Source organism: Schistocerca cancellata, chromosome 4 (genome assembly GCF_023864275.1).
Source record: "Schistocerca cancellata isolate TAMUIC-IGC-003103 chromosome 4, iqSchCanc2.1, whole genome shotgun sequence".
NCBI classification, from domain to species: domain Eukaryota; kingdom Metazoa; phylum Arthropoda; class Insecta; order Orthoptera; family Acrididae; genus Schistocerca; species Schistocerca cancellata.
The window spans coordinates 138,542,075-138,555,850 of record NC_064629.1 but is presented as its reverse complement, the minus strand read 5'-3'; the positions used below and the strand labels follow the sequence as shown (position 1 = coordinate 138,555,850).

Below are 13,776 nucleotides of genomic sequence, written 5' to 3'. Positions count from 1 at the left end.
TGACGGATTACATGACGTTTTTTGATTTATGTCCAACCAACTTGTACTCTCACTAAAAGGCTCATCACCATTCATTAACTTGTTCAGGTAAATAGCCTTCTCCTGAACCAGTGCTGCTCTTAGAGTTCCCCTTTCTCTTTCCTGCGTAAAACAAAGAAAAAGAGCTCCATCAACTTTATCGCACTGGGTCTGTTTCAAAGTCTGCTGAATTTTGAGTGTTTTTCCTGAAGACGTTGCACAGGACTGTTCAAGTTTCACCCGGTTCTTCTTCCAATCACAAATGGTTGCTTTACCAACACTCAGTTCCGTTGCCAGTTTAGATACATTCTCACCATTGTCTATCCACTTCAAAGCTTTCAGTTTTTCTTTGAGAGTGACGTTGTATGTTTCTGTTTACTCATGATGAAAACACATACACCACTACACCTGAACGAATACAATACAACTGTTACGCGTGCCAGTGATCGATAACTAACATAACCAAGCGTTTTGTGAGCCAACTGGCAGTGCACTGACATCAGACACTACAAAGCTCTCATCAATGCACAACAACAAGGGCAGGGAGTGAGAGTGAGCCATTGTTCCCATTTGTTACCATGGTGTACCTACTTATCTGCTTGGTATACTTCATTCTAGAAACTCGTCACCATAATTCCAGTTAATCTGAACAAATCAGTAATCCTAACACGGTCCGGTCCCAATTAGTTCGGATTAATGGGACTCTACTGTATATGTTTACTGCCACGAAATGTTGGTACCGTGCACCTCTTCCTTGCTGCAATTTTTTCTCCATCCCCTGGTGGACTGAAGCATGCTGTGACGCAATCTGCATGCGGAGATGAGCTATCTGTGTTTTTAAACGTCATCGCACTATGGTGAACTGTATCCATTATAAACAGCTATGTGGGCAGTGTCGCCATATTTTCAGGGATATCAAGAAAGCTATTTGGCTTTCTTTCCAAAGCTCTTTGAAGTTTTACTCCCTCTTCTGTTGTTTGAAGTAATCTCAGTTGGCTTTCGGGAGCTACAGTTCATTCCCCGGTTCGGTCTGACCATAGCGAACATCATTGTAGACATTGATATTTCCAACACCTTGGGCTGATATTTAGCAGACATTTCAAGTTCTACCCACTACCATCGTGCTTTCCTCCCTCTGAAACAGGTGGTAGAGACAAGGACAATATCTTTGTCCTCCCAGAATCATGAATGTTACAATACTGGTTTATTATGAGGGAGCTTAAACATACATTCTCTTTGTCCCAGTCGTCCACTCCAGGACTACAGGGCTGCCTCTGATGGTGCAACACCAGTTTCCTGACGTCCTACGCTTTCTCCTCTACATATAAATCACATTTGGACCGATAGCACATTTCACAGTCACTGGCATGAGGCCATTGTCATTCCCATACCTAAGCCTGGTAAGGACAAACACCTTCCTTCCAGCTACTGCCCAGTTTCCCTCACCAGTAGCGTCTGCAAGGTAATGGAACATACGGTTAATGGTCGGGTGGTGTGCTGTCTCGAGTCTCAGAATCTCCTCACTAATGCCCAACTTTTGATTCCAGAGGCACCCCTCTGCAATTGATCATCTCATCACCTTGTCAACATATATTACGAACAATTTTTTGTAAAAGTGCCAAACTTTGGCTGTGTTTTTGATTTGGAAAAGGCGTATGACACCTTCTAGAGGATGAGTATCCTCCATATTAAGTATGAGTGGAGCCTCTGAGTCATCTGCCCCTTTTTATCAGGTAGTTTTTAAATGACTGTTTTAAGGTATGTGTGGGCTCAGCTCAGAGATGATTCGAGAAATTTTCCCTGGGGAAGTCCTTGTCCTTAGCTGCTTCTCTTTTAAAGTTGCTTGATTGGAATTTTTGCATTTTTCACCTCACGTTTTTTTATTTAGTACTTGTTTTTTCTTTTGTTATGATATGGATACTTATGACTTTAGCCGTTTTGCACCATAAAGCACAAAAAAATCAGTATTTGATTGAATGTATACATAAAACATTTTAAACTGATTATACCGTGCTAAGTGGATATAGCCTACACAGAAATGACTACCTCAGTAGCGAAGGGCTCAAGGTGGAGGCTCTGTAAGGAGTGGTAGGTTCTGTTAGTTGTACATCTCACTCCTCAAATCTCCCTGTTAACACCAACTTATTAATGTAACTGCTTTCTCAGCCCACAGGCATAACATGATACTCAGTTTGTCCTTACAACCCCACCTCACTGGCCCTAGACCAGACTGTCTCAGAGGTTAAAATACTGCTGGCACTGCCCCCCCCCCCTCCCCCCTCTCCCTTCCTCCATCCCTGGGCGAAAAAAAAAGTTCTTTGTATTGACTGACATGTCTGCTGTCGCCTGTCCCAGGGTTCAGTGTTGTTCAGATGCTCTTATTGTTGGGATACTTGTCCTTGACACAGGACAGAGTACACTCTTCTCTGCCTCTGAGTTCTTGTAATGCCTTTGTGCATTATCATACATTGCTTAGTGACAAGTCACCATTGATTTGCACTGCAGTGACAATTTCCCCATTGAAATGGGAAGTGCCAGCCGGGGTGGCCGAGCAGTTCTAGGCGCTTCAGTCTGGAACCGCGCGATCGCTACGGTTGCAGGTTCGAATCCTGCCTCGGGCATGGATGTGTGTGATGTCCTTAGGTTAGTTAGGTTTAAGTAGTTCTGAGTTCTAGGGGACTGATGACCTTAGATGTTAAGTCCCATAGTGCTCAGAGCCATTTGAACCATTTTTTTGAAATGGGAAGCTGAGTGGGACAAATTGCAGCACAATCAGCTGACCTGATGACACCATACAGCAAAGTGAAGGTGGCATTATGAATATGACGCACCTTGGCACTGACATTTCCTGACCCCTTACAGGAAGAGTAGTGCCACTTTTCGGAGACATGCTATACTGTGCAGATTAAAGTGCAGAATATTCTTGCAGCCTTTCAAGGCAAGGTCAAAATGCTGACATATTGTTAATGAGAACTACAATTTGTGGACTTCGCTAAATATCCCGCCACAGAAGGGTAATGCTGCAACCAAAGTAAATCAATGACCAAGAAGGTAGAACAAAAAACACAAGATCTGAAAATGCAGACAATATTCAGTGTAGATTATGGAAATGTTGATGTAAAGGCATTAGTAACAGTGGGTCAAAATCTGAATGGTTACAGGATTCTTATGGATGAGTTTAATATCGTGTTACAAGAAAAACCTGTCTAAACATGTCTGCAAGAGAATGTTTTAAAGCCCTCAGACTTGATCACATTAAGAGACTAAGAGCACTGTGTAAGGATGGAGGGCTGAAATTGTGTTTATTCTAACACTTGCAACAACAGTGAGCTGTGTCTTTGTACCCCCTCACAAACATATTGACTGTCCAGTCCTCACAGATTTTGCTCAAGAAGTCCTACAACATTTCTCCCTTTGATGAAGCCAATAGGGAGTATGTGCTATAGGGCTCCTCCAGTGTCAAGTCACTGAGCATTTGTTTCTATCAGAAAACTTGAATCTCCTAAATATAAGTAAAATGACACGTTGTAGTGCTATAACAGAGAAGATTTCTGCCACTGACCTCTCAATATGCTCTCCAATACCTAAAGGTGATGCTTTAAGAGAAGTGGTGAATGAGTTAAATTATAGGAATCACTTTTTATATTAACCCGTTTACCAGAGAGAGTGGTATCTGAATGAAGGCCACTAAAATGGATGCTCAATAAGGCTAAATGAATGCTGACAACCAGGTAACTGTGTTTGAATACTGTTACAGCACACTGAAAGGTGGTGACCACATGGCTGAGGCTATACACAAAGACACTAATACAACATAACAAGATCTGATGGCCATTTTTAGGAGACAGCCTACTGTTTGGTGGAACACACATTGTCAAACTGCATTTAGAGATAGCCAAGCAGCCTTGTGAGGATTAGGATTTAATCTGTATGCCGGAAACCTAGTAGTGTTTTAGGTAGCAACAACCGAAGTTAATATTTTCAAGGAGAGGAAGACGAGCATGTGGACCAAGTTCCTGTGATGAATAAATAGTTTAGTTTCATCAGTCAGCGTACAGAAATCTACAAAGATCATATCTGAGATACAGTGAATGTCCATTCACTTCTGTAGTGAAAAATGGCACCCCAATTTCCAGCCAGAGAGATTAGGTAAAACAGTGGCAAAACTCTTTTGTGAAATTACCAGCTAAGCCAACAGAAGTCCTATATTCTGTCTGCATCATGAAGCTATAGATTAACAGATTGAATTTGATTTTGCATAAAACATGTGTGTACTGCAAGCTATTCCAAGTATGATAACTTGGACCAGCTCAGTCAGTGGCTCATGGTATTGCGCCCTGGTCAGGCAGATTTGCTGCAGTGTTTCATCTCTTAATCGGAAGCACCTCCTTGCTGTTTTCAGTAGAATTTTGACTTATGGACACTACCTCGAATTGTGGCGGGAAGAAATGCCAATACTCCTAAAACAAGGAAAGGGCAGTACACTCCCTATCAATTACTGTAGCATTATTGAAAATTATCTTGCATTGGAAAGATTCTTGAGCAGCTGATTAATTAGAACAATGTATTTTTGTATCGCATCAGTACCAGAAACATTGTGTTTTGAGATTTGTTTATCAGATTATTTTAAGTAAATTCTACTAAATGTGAGTTGGCCTAATTATGTTTGAGCATTTCAGTAAATTTAGTTATTCATATGTGTTACTGAAAATAATTATTATTTACTTAATTATGTTGTAGGTTGTCTCAACTTTTGACAGGAAAAATGGTCAAAGTGATAGCTACTGTCTGCCTTTTGTGTGCTGCATCTGTGTCACATGCTGTTCACGTGAGTTCTGTAAAAGGCACGGATGCACATGTAATGGATTTGGATGATAACAACTTGTATCATATAAAAAGAATTTTTACCGAGTATGGTGATGGAGAGAGTATATCGTTGGAAGGCTTTCTTCGCATGATGAATGTAGGAAAGCTTCAACAGCTTGCCAACAACACTGAAACCGGTTCCAACACAAAAAACAAGGCTGGTAAGCACATGAAATTATTTACTCTTATGCGATTCGGAATCAAGTTTCTGTCTGTCTACTATCAGTGAATCTGGAAATATAAAATAAACACTTTGCTTTGTTTGGTTTAAACATAAAAAGTAAAAATAGTTTTAACTGTAAAAATTGCTATTTATTGTGAGTTCAGTTCTTTGTTGTTGCTCCTATATAGAACGTAGCCATCTTTTAAAATATGTGTTTGTCTTAAGTCATCTGATAGGTTTTTTTTTTTTTTTTTGGAATTGTTCAATATTTCATACGTGTATACGAATAATCACAATATTAATTTGCTATCTGACTCAATGAAACAATATCGGGAAATTTGGAATCAACTTTTCAGACTCTAAAACAAGGTGAATCCTACTATATCACTGGGTGTGCTTTGTAGGTACTTAGTAGCAGTATTTGAAACTGGATAAACATTTCATTACTGTCTCAGCATTTTAATTTTTAATCAGTGCTTATGCCATTCTCCAATATCAGCAACACTTCTAATGCACTGTTTTGTTGAAACAGATGTAAGTCTGCATTGTGGTTTGCACATCATGCTACTTTGAGTATTATTTTTCACATGTATGTCGATATTCTAGTGAACGTGTCACTTAAAATCATTGTAAAAGATAAAAAAGTTCCTTCCTTCCTCCTCTCCTCTCCCCTTAACCTTTAATGTAATATATTGCTATGTTTATATATATTTTTAAGATTTAACCTGTGTTAGATGTTAAATATCATTTATTAATTGACATTGTCTCTGCTTATTCTCTAGGAACTGCATTAGTTGCTGATCAACCTACAAAAGTACAAAATGGTGTGAAAACAGAGGTAAAGTTGAAATTTAAGGACAAGTCACTTCATATTTTAGCATACTATTGTATTTATTTGTGTGTTTACACAACCATTGTCTTCTTTTGTTACAGTGCATAAGAGAAGCGGACCTACTTTCTACCAGCAGTGCTACAAATTCTAGTGTTACTGTGAACACATTTCATGAATATTGCCCTGTCCTCCTATACAGTTTTGTAGCAAAATCACAGTATGAACAAGATAATGGTTGCATTTATGTACCAACACTGACAGAAATTTCCACCAACACTACAGGACGTGAAATTAGTTTGAAAGGTATATTAGTGTGCCTTAGTATTCCATACCAGCGCCCATAAATTCAGTATTGTAATGACAGACTTAAGCTTCATTTATAATTTCACTTATCAAGTGATATGCATATATCATTGTTTAAATATAATGTTATTAAATTATTTAGAACTTGATTTTATTTTTAGTCATTGAAAAAGCTATAATTTGGCTAGGTTTCTCACTCTCATAGAGGACCTAAGTAGTAAATAAACAGAACTTACGTAACAACCTGTTAATGTGTTTTTAAGGATGTTCAGTGTTTAATCCAATGAAGTCTTGGGTTTTCATTCAAGTAACAGTACCATGTTGCAGTAACATTTTAACAAGTTTCATACTAATTATCCTTGCCTAAAGACGATGAGTAAGAACATTGTTGGAATCTTGTTTCAAGAAAACATTGTTACTCGGCCGATGACTTGAGCAGTTTTCATCAGTGAAATTTTAGTAACTGCAGCAGCTTCATTGTTTTTGTATCTAGCCTGAATGATGTCTTCATTGGATAGGCTTCATTCAGTAGTACAGTCTAGAAACACTTTTCCATTAAAATTAGGCATTGCATGTTAATGTGTAAAGCTCCTGAAAAGTAAATGTGGTTTGTGAAAGGTTATGAAAAAGTTACTAAAATCGTGAGGGGGGTCTATCACTCAGCAGCAGTGTGTACACCTGGCTGATTAAAACTGTGTTCCACACTAGGATGAGACTAGCACTTCTGAATCAATAATATTGCAGAAAAATTTCTTAGGTCCAGTGACACTCTTACTTTGCACTGGAGTGTGCACTGTTTTGAAACTTCCTGGCGGATTGAAACTGTCTGCTGCACTGAGATCCAAAACCATAACTATACCTTCCACAGGCAATGTCTTGCTGTCGACAAGAGCATTTCCAGCAAAAAGCAAGGTTCTGAGTATGAGTCCTCATGTAGCAAAAAGTTGTAATTAGTTAGGAAGTTTCAACATACAGTAACACTTGTCAGAATGACCGATTGAGGATTACAAATTGTGCGATTGTGTACAGTTCTCAGGTATATTGGAAAATACTTCAGATTTCAAGATTACCTAAAGGCTGGTATGTCGGAGAAGTTGATTCTTTGTTGCTGGTATTCATCAGTGACAGAGAATAAAAAAAAAAAAAAAATTGAGAAGAACTTAGCCACCTGTTGGCTGAAATTAGGAAAAGTTTCAGAAAAATCGCAGAAAGAAGCATTTGGATGCCTTTTCTGTAATCAGTAAAAATTCGTGGCACAAGAACCTCAAGAGGAAAAACATCTATTATTTATCAATAGCAATGAGATCAGTCCTAAATAACAGGACTGTTTTGAGTGAGTAGGTACAAATCTGAAAATGAGAAAAGTTTTCCAGAACTGGACTGTGATACAACTGTGCACAGCTTTCTGATAAAGCACAGGAGATGTGGTCCACTTAGGTGACAGTGAGGATGTGATTCCATAGGAAATAACAGAATTCAATCACTCACAACTATTTTACAACTACAAGAAAAAGTTATCTTGAAGGCATTGCAAAAGAGCAGATAAAATTGTGGGCCAAGTTTACCTGCTCGGGTTTTGTAAATGCTTGCAAGGCAATTATCCATATTTGTGAGCAGAAGTTCAGTAAGTTGAGACCATCCTACTGTTGAAAAGTTAAGACAGTGTCAGCCTTTGTCTTCTAGAAACTATTACATGTAGGAATGAACTGGTATAGATCTGCTAGTCAACCACCTCGACAGTCTAATTGTTGGCATTGTTGGTTAATGACTGGAAGGTTTCAAGTTAACGTTTTATTGACCACTTTAGAATTTTATCATGTGGAAAGATCCACACTAGTATCCACTCGGCTACCTGCTTCCAAATCAGATTCACTTGTTCCATAATTAAATTGTTTGGTAGAAGAGCAATGAAGTGGAATTTCAGGCTGCTGAAGTGACACCAGATTGAAAGGTTTGCACCAAGCTGGAAATCATACAATATTTAATGTATCAAAAGGAAAATCCAATTTAGAAAGTTGTTAAATTGGAGATGGCAAAATGACTGGCCATTACTTAACTTCATCAGGTAAAATACCAAATTTTGCTGACAGGAAGCTTTCAGAATTTGTCTGTTCTTTCCTCAGGGAAGAAAGAGGGATTGATTGGGGAAGGTTGGAAAGGAGAGGGGAGATTACTCACACGATAGATTGGGGAAACCCAGGATTTAGGATTGATTGATTTGATTTAATTACAGAGACAATAGTGCTCTTTAGCCCCTGTCGCCTGCACTGATACTAAGTTTATTGTGCACTTTCTCTCCCTGTCATTCTAGTAAAGCCGGTCAATATTCTTGAAGACACAGTCTCTTGTTAGACACAATCTATAATAATGTACGGAAAGTTCTGGTTGAGAATTATGAATTGTTTAGGAATAAAGGAGACGACTCATGAAAAGGCAGAAGTGCTGTGTCATTGATAGGTTCAAAAACAAAAGGTACAGAGCTTGGCTAGCTTTCATTTCCTTTTCAAGCTTAAGCTTATAGGAAAAACACACACACACACACACACACACACACACACACACACACACACACACACACCTGTCTCGCTACATTGTGCTCAGTCGACTGCCAGCTCTTTTCTGGCCCACAGGGAGTGTACTGTTGTGAGGTGGGGGTGTGGGATGGGGTGGGGGTGATGGATGGAGAAAGGCGAGGACAGGAGGAGGGGGAGGGGGGGGGGGAGAGCATCAAGTGACTTCTGAGAGAGTGGGGAGCTGTCTGTTGGCTAGTTAGGGGTGCAGGTAGAGGAGGCAGGTGGCAGATGGCTGGGCACTCAATTTCATAGACTAGGGCTTGAGATAACAGCACATAATTAGCTGATTTCGGGATAGAAACTAGGTGGGGGTACTAGGGCAGGGAATGGTGAACACACACACACACACACACACACACACACACACACACACTCTCTATTGGCTGGATGGAAGGGGGGAGAGGGGGTCAGCGAGTTACCTTAGCTTTAGGACAGGAAGGTTGCGGGTGCGAAGGATGCGCTGTAAGGATGGCTCCCATCTGTGCAGCTCAGAAAAGCTGGTGGTGGTGGGGAGGATCCAGATGACATGGGTTGTGAAGCAACCATTGGGATCTCGCATGTTGTGCTTTGGCAGTGGCCATTCATTCTAATTGACAGTTGGTTGGTTCTTATACCAACGTAAAATGCTGTGCAGTGGTTGCAGCAGAGCTAGTATATAACATGGCTGCTTTCACAGGTGGCCTGGCTTCTGATGGAGTAGGATAAGCCTATAATGGCTCTGGAGTAGGTGTTGCTGGGTGAGGGGATTGGGAAGATCTTGCATCTGAGTCTTCCTCAGGGGTATGATCCCTGTGGCAGTGGGTTTGGGGGTGGGAGTGCCATAGGTACGGAGTAGGATATTGTGGAGGTTGGATGGGTGGCGGAACATCACTTTGGGAGGGGTTGGAAGTATCTTGGGTAGAAGTCCCTCATTTCAGGGCATGATGGTAGGTAATCAGAGTCCTGACGGAGGATGTGGCTCAGTTGTTCCATTCTGGGGTGGTACTGGATGACAAGGGGGGGGGGGGGGAACTTCTTTGTGGTTGGTTCTTGGGATGGATGTGAGGATTGGCGTGTGTGAGAATATGGCATGGGAGATCTGGTTGTGAATTAGGTCTGGAGGTTATTGCCTGCTTGCAGAGGCCTTTGTGAGGCCTTCAGCATACTGGTCGAGGGGTTTGTCACGACTGCATATGCATCTACCACAGGTCGCCAGGCTGTATGGGAGGGACTTTTTGGTCTGGAAGGGGTGGCCGCTGTCAAAGTGTAGGTACAGTCGGTGAAAGGTGGTTTGATGTGGACCGAAGTGTGGGTGGAGCCAGCTGAGAGGAGAAGATTGACGTATAGGAAGGTGGCATGCTGGGTGGAGGAGCTATTGAGGTTGTGGAAGAATGAGCATAAGGTGTCCAGCTCTAGGGTCCAGATTATTCAAAATTAATGACCCACATATTTTGTGTCTTTTGGCCTCTAGTGCTTTGCACTGGAAGGTTAAATGTGATGCAATTCCATTTCCCATACCACATAGTTTGTACGTAAGAGCTTCTTCCTTATACCCATTGTGTGTCAGTGTTTCTGAAGTTCCTGTGGCCAGACATTAGACCTACCATGTGTTTATACTACCTACTGTTCAAGCCTATGACAGCAGAACTTCTTAAAACATGGTTTCATTACGATTGGCTTGCCATATTTTTATTTTAGGATCTTAGCCCAAAATTGTGTGTGCTGCCTCCTGATCCATCTACCTAGTTTTTATTTTACCATCACCTTAAGGATGGTTGAAACATGGTACAGTGCAACAAATGGAGTCCTCATTTCTGTAATGGTCAGCCTATCAGCTTTTTCGTTACCACTAATTCCTAATTGACAAAGGACCCACAGCAGGTTTATGCTGTTGCTTTCCCCTAGCTCCAAGTGATTCATGGTATTCAGCAATGATCTTTGATCTCATTGAAGGGGGTGATAGGAATTTCAGAGCCACATGGCTGTCTGAATGAATGAAGAAACTACACTCCTTTCAGCACTATGTAAATTCTCCACCACACACATTCTGATTACAAATATGTCCACCTGGATTGTAGCTGGTTTCCCTAGAGAAACTGCACCCCATATACTCCAATCCCAGCATCTTCATCTATTTTCAACCTGTCTACAAAACCTGTCTGAATGGTATTGTAGCTCACTGCTCCATACTTCCAACAGTTACGTTGAAAGCTTTATAGAAGCAGCTGGAAGTTATTGTATAGTAAGCTTGTATTTCCCCAGCCATGCTGCTGCCTCCCTTGTACTCAAAGATATAATGAGATCCACCCAGCATTGTCCCCATCACAGCAGTGGATCCGCTGCTAATCCTGTCTCTTGTAGCTAGGCAGACCAATCTCTGCATCGTACCAAGCTCCTTAGTAACCACTTTCTGCTGTACTTTATTCCACTATACTGTAGCACCATAAATTATCATATGTGTTATTACAGACAAGTACATTCTCCTGGGACTTGGACCGTAATTTTTACCAGAGGCTCTTGGAAGTCCATATTAGCCTCACACCCATTGTTACCTGTAGGTGCTTCACTGCACCCTCTGTTGGTAGAATTTTGTGGAAGACCTTAAGTTTCCAGCACATGTCCAGTATATGCTCCCCATGCTCAGTGGTATTCTCTCTCGTGAATGGTACTACAATAGTTTTCCTGGGACTAACTTTTAGATCCTATTTCCTAAACCAGTTTTTCACAGTGTTCAGAGTGCATTATATCATTGTTCTAATGGCACTTGCAAATTTGCCATGTATTACTATGACTAAATCATTTACTTATCCTTGGCAAAAGTAACCTGTAGCATTAACGCCTTGATGAATTTGTTCACCACTAGGTTCCACACTAGTGGGAACAAAACCTCACTTTCCAGACATCCTCATGTGGCATTGATCACCATTTTCACATCCATCGTAATGGTTTCTACTTTTCATCTTCAGCACCACGTTCTGAATCTACCCACATATAGTGGTCTTCATGCTATGCTCTTCTACAGCTCAAACCTTGGAATCAAAGGTCCTATTGCCAAAAGTGCCGTCAATATCCAGGAAGATGCAAAGAGCAATTTCCTGAAATTATAGAGCTTTTTCCACCCTCCTGACAAATTGGTGAAGTGCTATTTTGCATGGCTTTCCTAGTTAATTACATGTTGATTTTTGTGTAAAGGAACCTCAGTTAACCTCTTTTCACTAATGTGCACATAACCAGTTTCTATAATCTTTTTATAAGAAAGGAGGAGAGACTGATTGGTTTCAAGTCCTTAACTTTGATATGATCACTTCTCCCAGGCTTTGAATGGAAAACAACCTTCACCATCCTCCAAGCACAGGAATGACTCCTGCTGCTAGACTGACTCTAAGCTGTCTGCAGAGGACTCTGACTGATCCCTCTTTTCCTTCTTGAAATATGGTCAGAAATATTTGTCTCTTTTCCTTCTTGAAATATGGTCAGAAATATTTGGCAAGGCCCTCCCAATATTTTGCCAACTATCCTTTCCTTCTTGCGAAGTTTAACAGTTTTCTTACATGCTTCCTTTGCAATTCAAGATTAGTGATCCACCAAGGTACATTCTTGTTTGTTTGTGCACTTCTTGGTGATTGGACAATTTTTTAAAAATATGAGGTCATAATGGCAAATGTCACTTCAACTGCCATTTCCTCATGACCTATTGGGTTTCTTATAGAAGTTTTCAACTTCAGATGCATGTGAATTTAGGCCTTTCCTGTATGAGTCACAGTCTGTTCTCCTAGGATTCTTAAAGGGCCAATGCTGGTGTAAGGCTAATTACTCAGGGAAGTCATCCAGTACACTGAGGCTCTGTTCATGACATATCTTTCCCAGGTGCCATGCACTTCTTGGCACAGATTGCCTCATGAATTGCATTGGGTACCTAAGGAGCTGGGAAGGACTGTGGAAATGTGGTGTTGTGGGACACACTTCATCAGGTTCATTTGCCGACACCTGTCCAGCTGTGCTACTGTCAGCTTCATACAAACCTCTCTGCCTGCACAGTCAGTGCCGCAGTAATGTGATGTACCCTGGAAAAGTGGATTTTGGAGGTCTACAAAATACCCAGTTATTACTGCCATTTCATTGTACTCGAAAACCTTTCCCATGTTCAAATTTCCATAAATGTGGGAATAGATGTATGACTGAGGGTATCAACTCATGTGGTTTGTGTGACCGTTCCTACAATTCATACTTCTAATCACCCATTTTTGCCAAAGAGCCTTTGTGGCCACTTGTACTGCCCTGATAAAGGTGGCAGTTCTTCTTCTTTGGCAATCCACATAGCTTCTCAAATACTTTTCTAGCCCAGTTGGTTCAAAAAACTAAAACGAACATAGTATTCACCATTTCAATAAAAAAATGCTTTTACTTTCAGAAAACATTGGACATAACTTCATTAATGCTGACTGAACTGGTGCAGAACCATCAGCAAATATTCATTGCATTGAATACTGCTTTGTTTCTGGTTGGAAATGGTGGACCCACATTTCATTCCCAGTAAGTTTGCAGTAGTAGAGAACCCTTTTGAAAACTTTCTGTTGCATATTCATTTGGGCAGTATTCAACAAGTGTGACAAGGGCTTTGGATAAATTTTTTGATAGCTAATTATTCTTATGAAATGTATCATATCATTTCTTCTGATGTGCCTATGGTAGCATTTGCTCTGCACATGTTTAATGGTCCTTCATCCATTTCCCCATTGTGAGTTTTATCAGCTTTTTCATTTGTAGTTTCTATTTTTGGAAATTTCAGCTGGATCATCTTGATAAGAAATACAGAAAAGTTGCTTTCAGCCACAGATTCTTAAGCATAAAAACTAAATCTCTAGACTTTGTGTAACACTTCCCCAATTGTGGATGATTTCTATTCATGATAAACTGCACAAAACAAAAAAAAATACCACACACACACACACACACACACACACACACACACACACACACACTCTCTCTCTCTCTCTCTCTCTCTCTCTCTCTCTCTCTCTCTCTCTCTCTCTGTTTCTTTG

The 13,776-nt window shown here is 40.6% G+C and overlaps 1 protein-coding gene across 2 annotated transcripts in view; it reads left to right on the top strand.

Annotated features, from left to right (window-relative positions):
• The window catches only part of LOC126183308 (zinc transporter foi), a 161,040-nt gene that overhangs the window by 50,916 nt on the left and 96,348 nt on the right, over nt 1–13,776 (top strand). For both annotated transcript variants that reach the window (XM_049925153.1, XM_049925152.1), the window contains exons 3-5: nt 4,759–5,045; nt 5,830–5,885; nt 5,981–6,182. In XM_049925153.1, coding sequence (XP_049781110.1) covers nt 4,784–5,045; nt 5,830–5,885; nt 5,981–6,182 — 520 coding nt within the window. In that variant the 5' untranslated portion in view covers nt 4,759–4,783. The remainder of the gene's footprint in view (nt 1–4,758; nt 5,046–5,829; nt 5,886–5,980; nt 6,183–13,776) is intronic.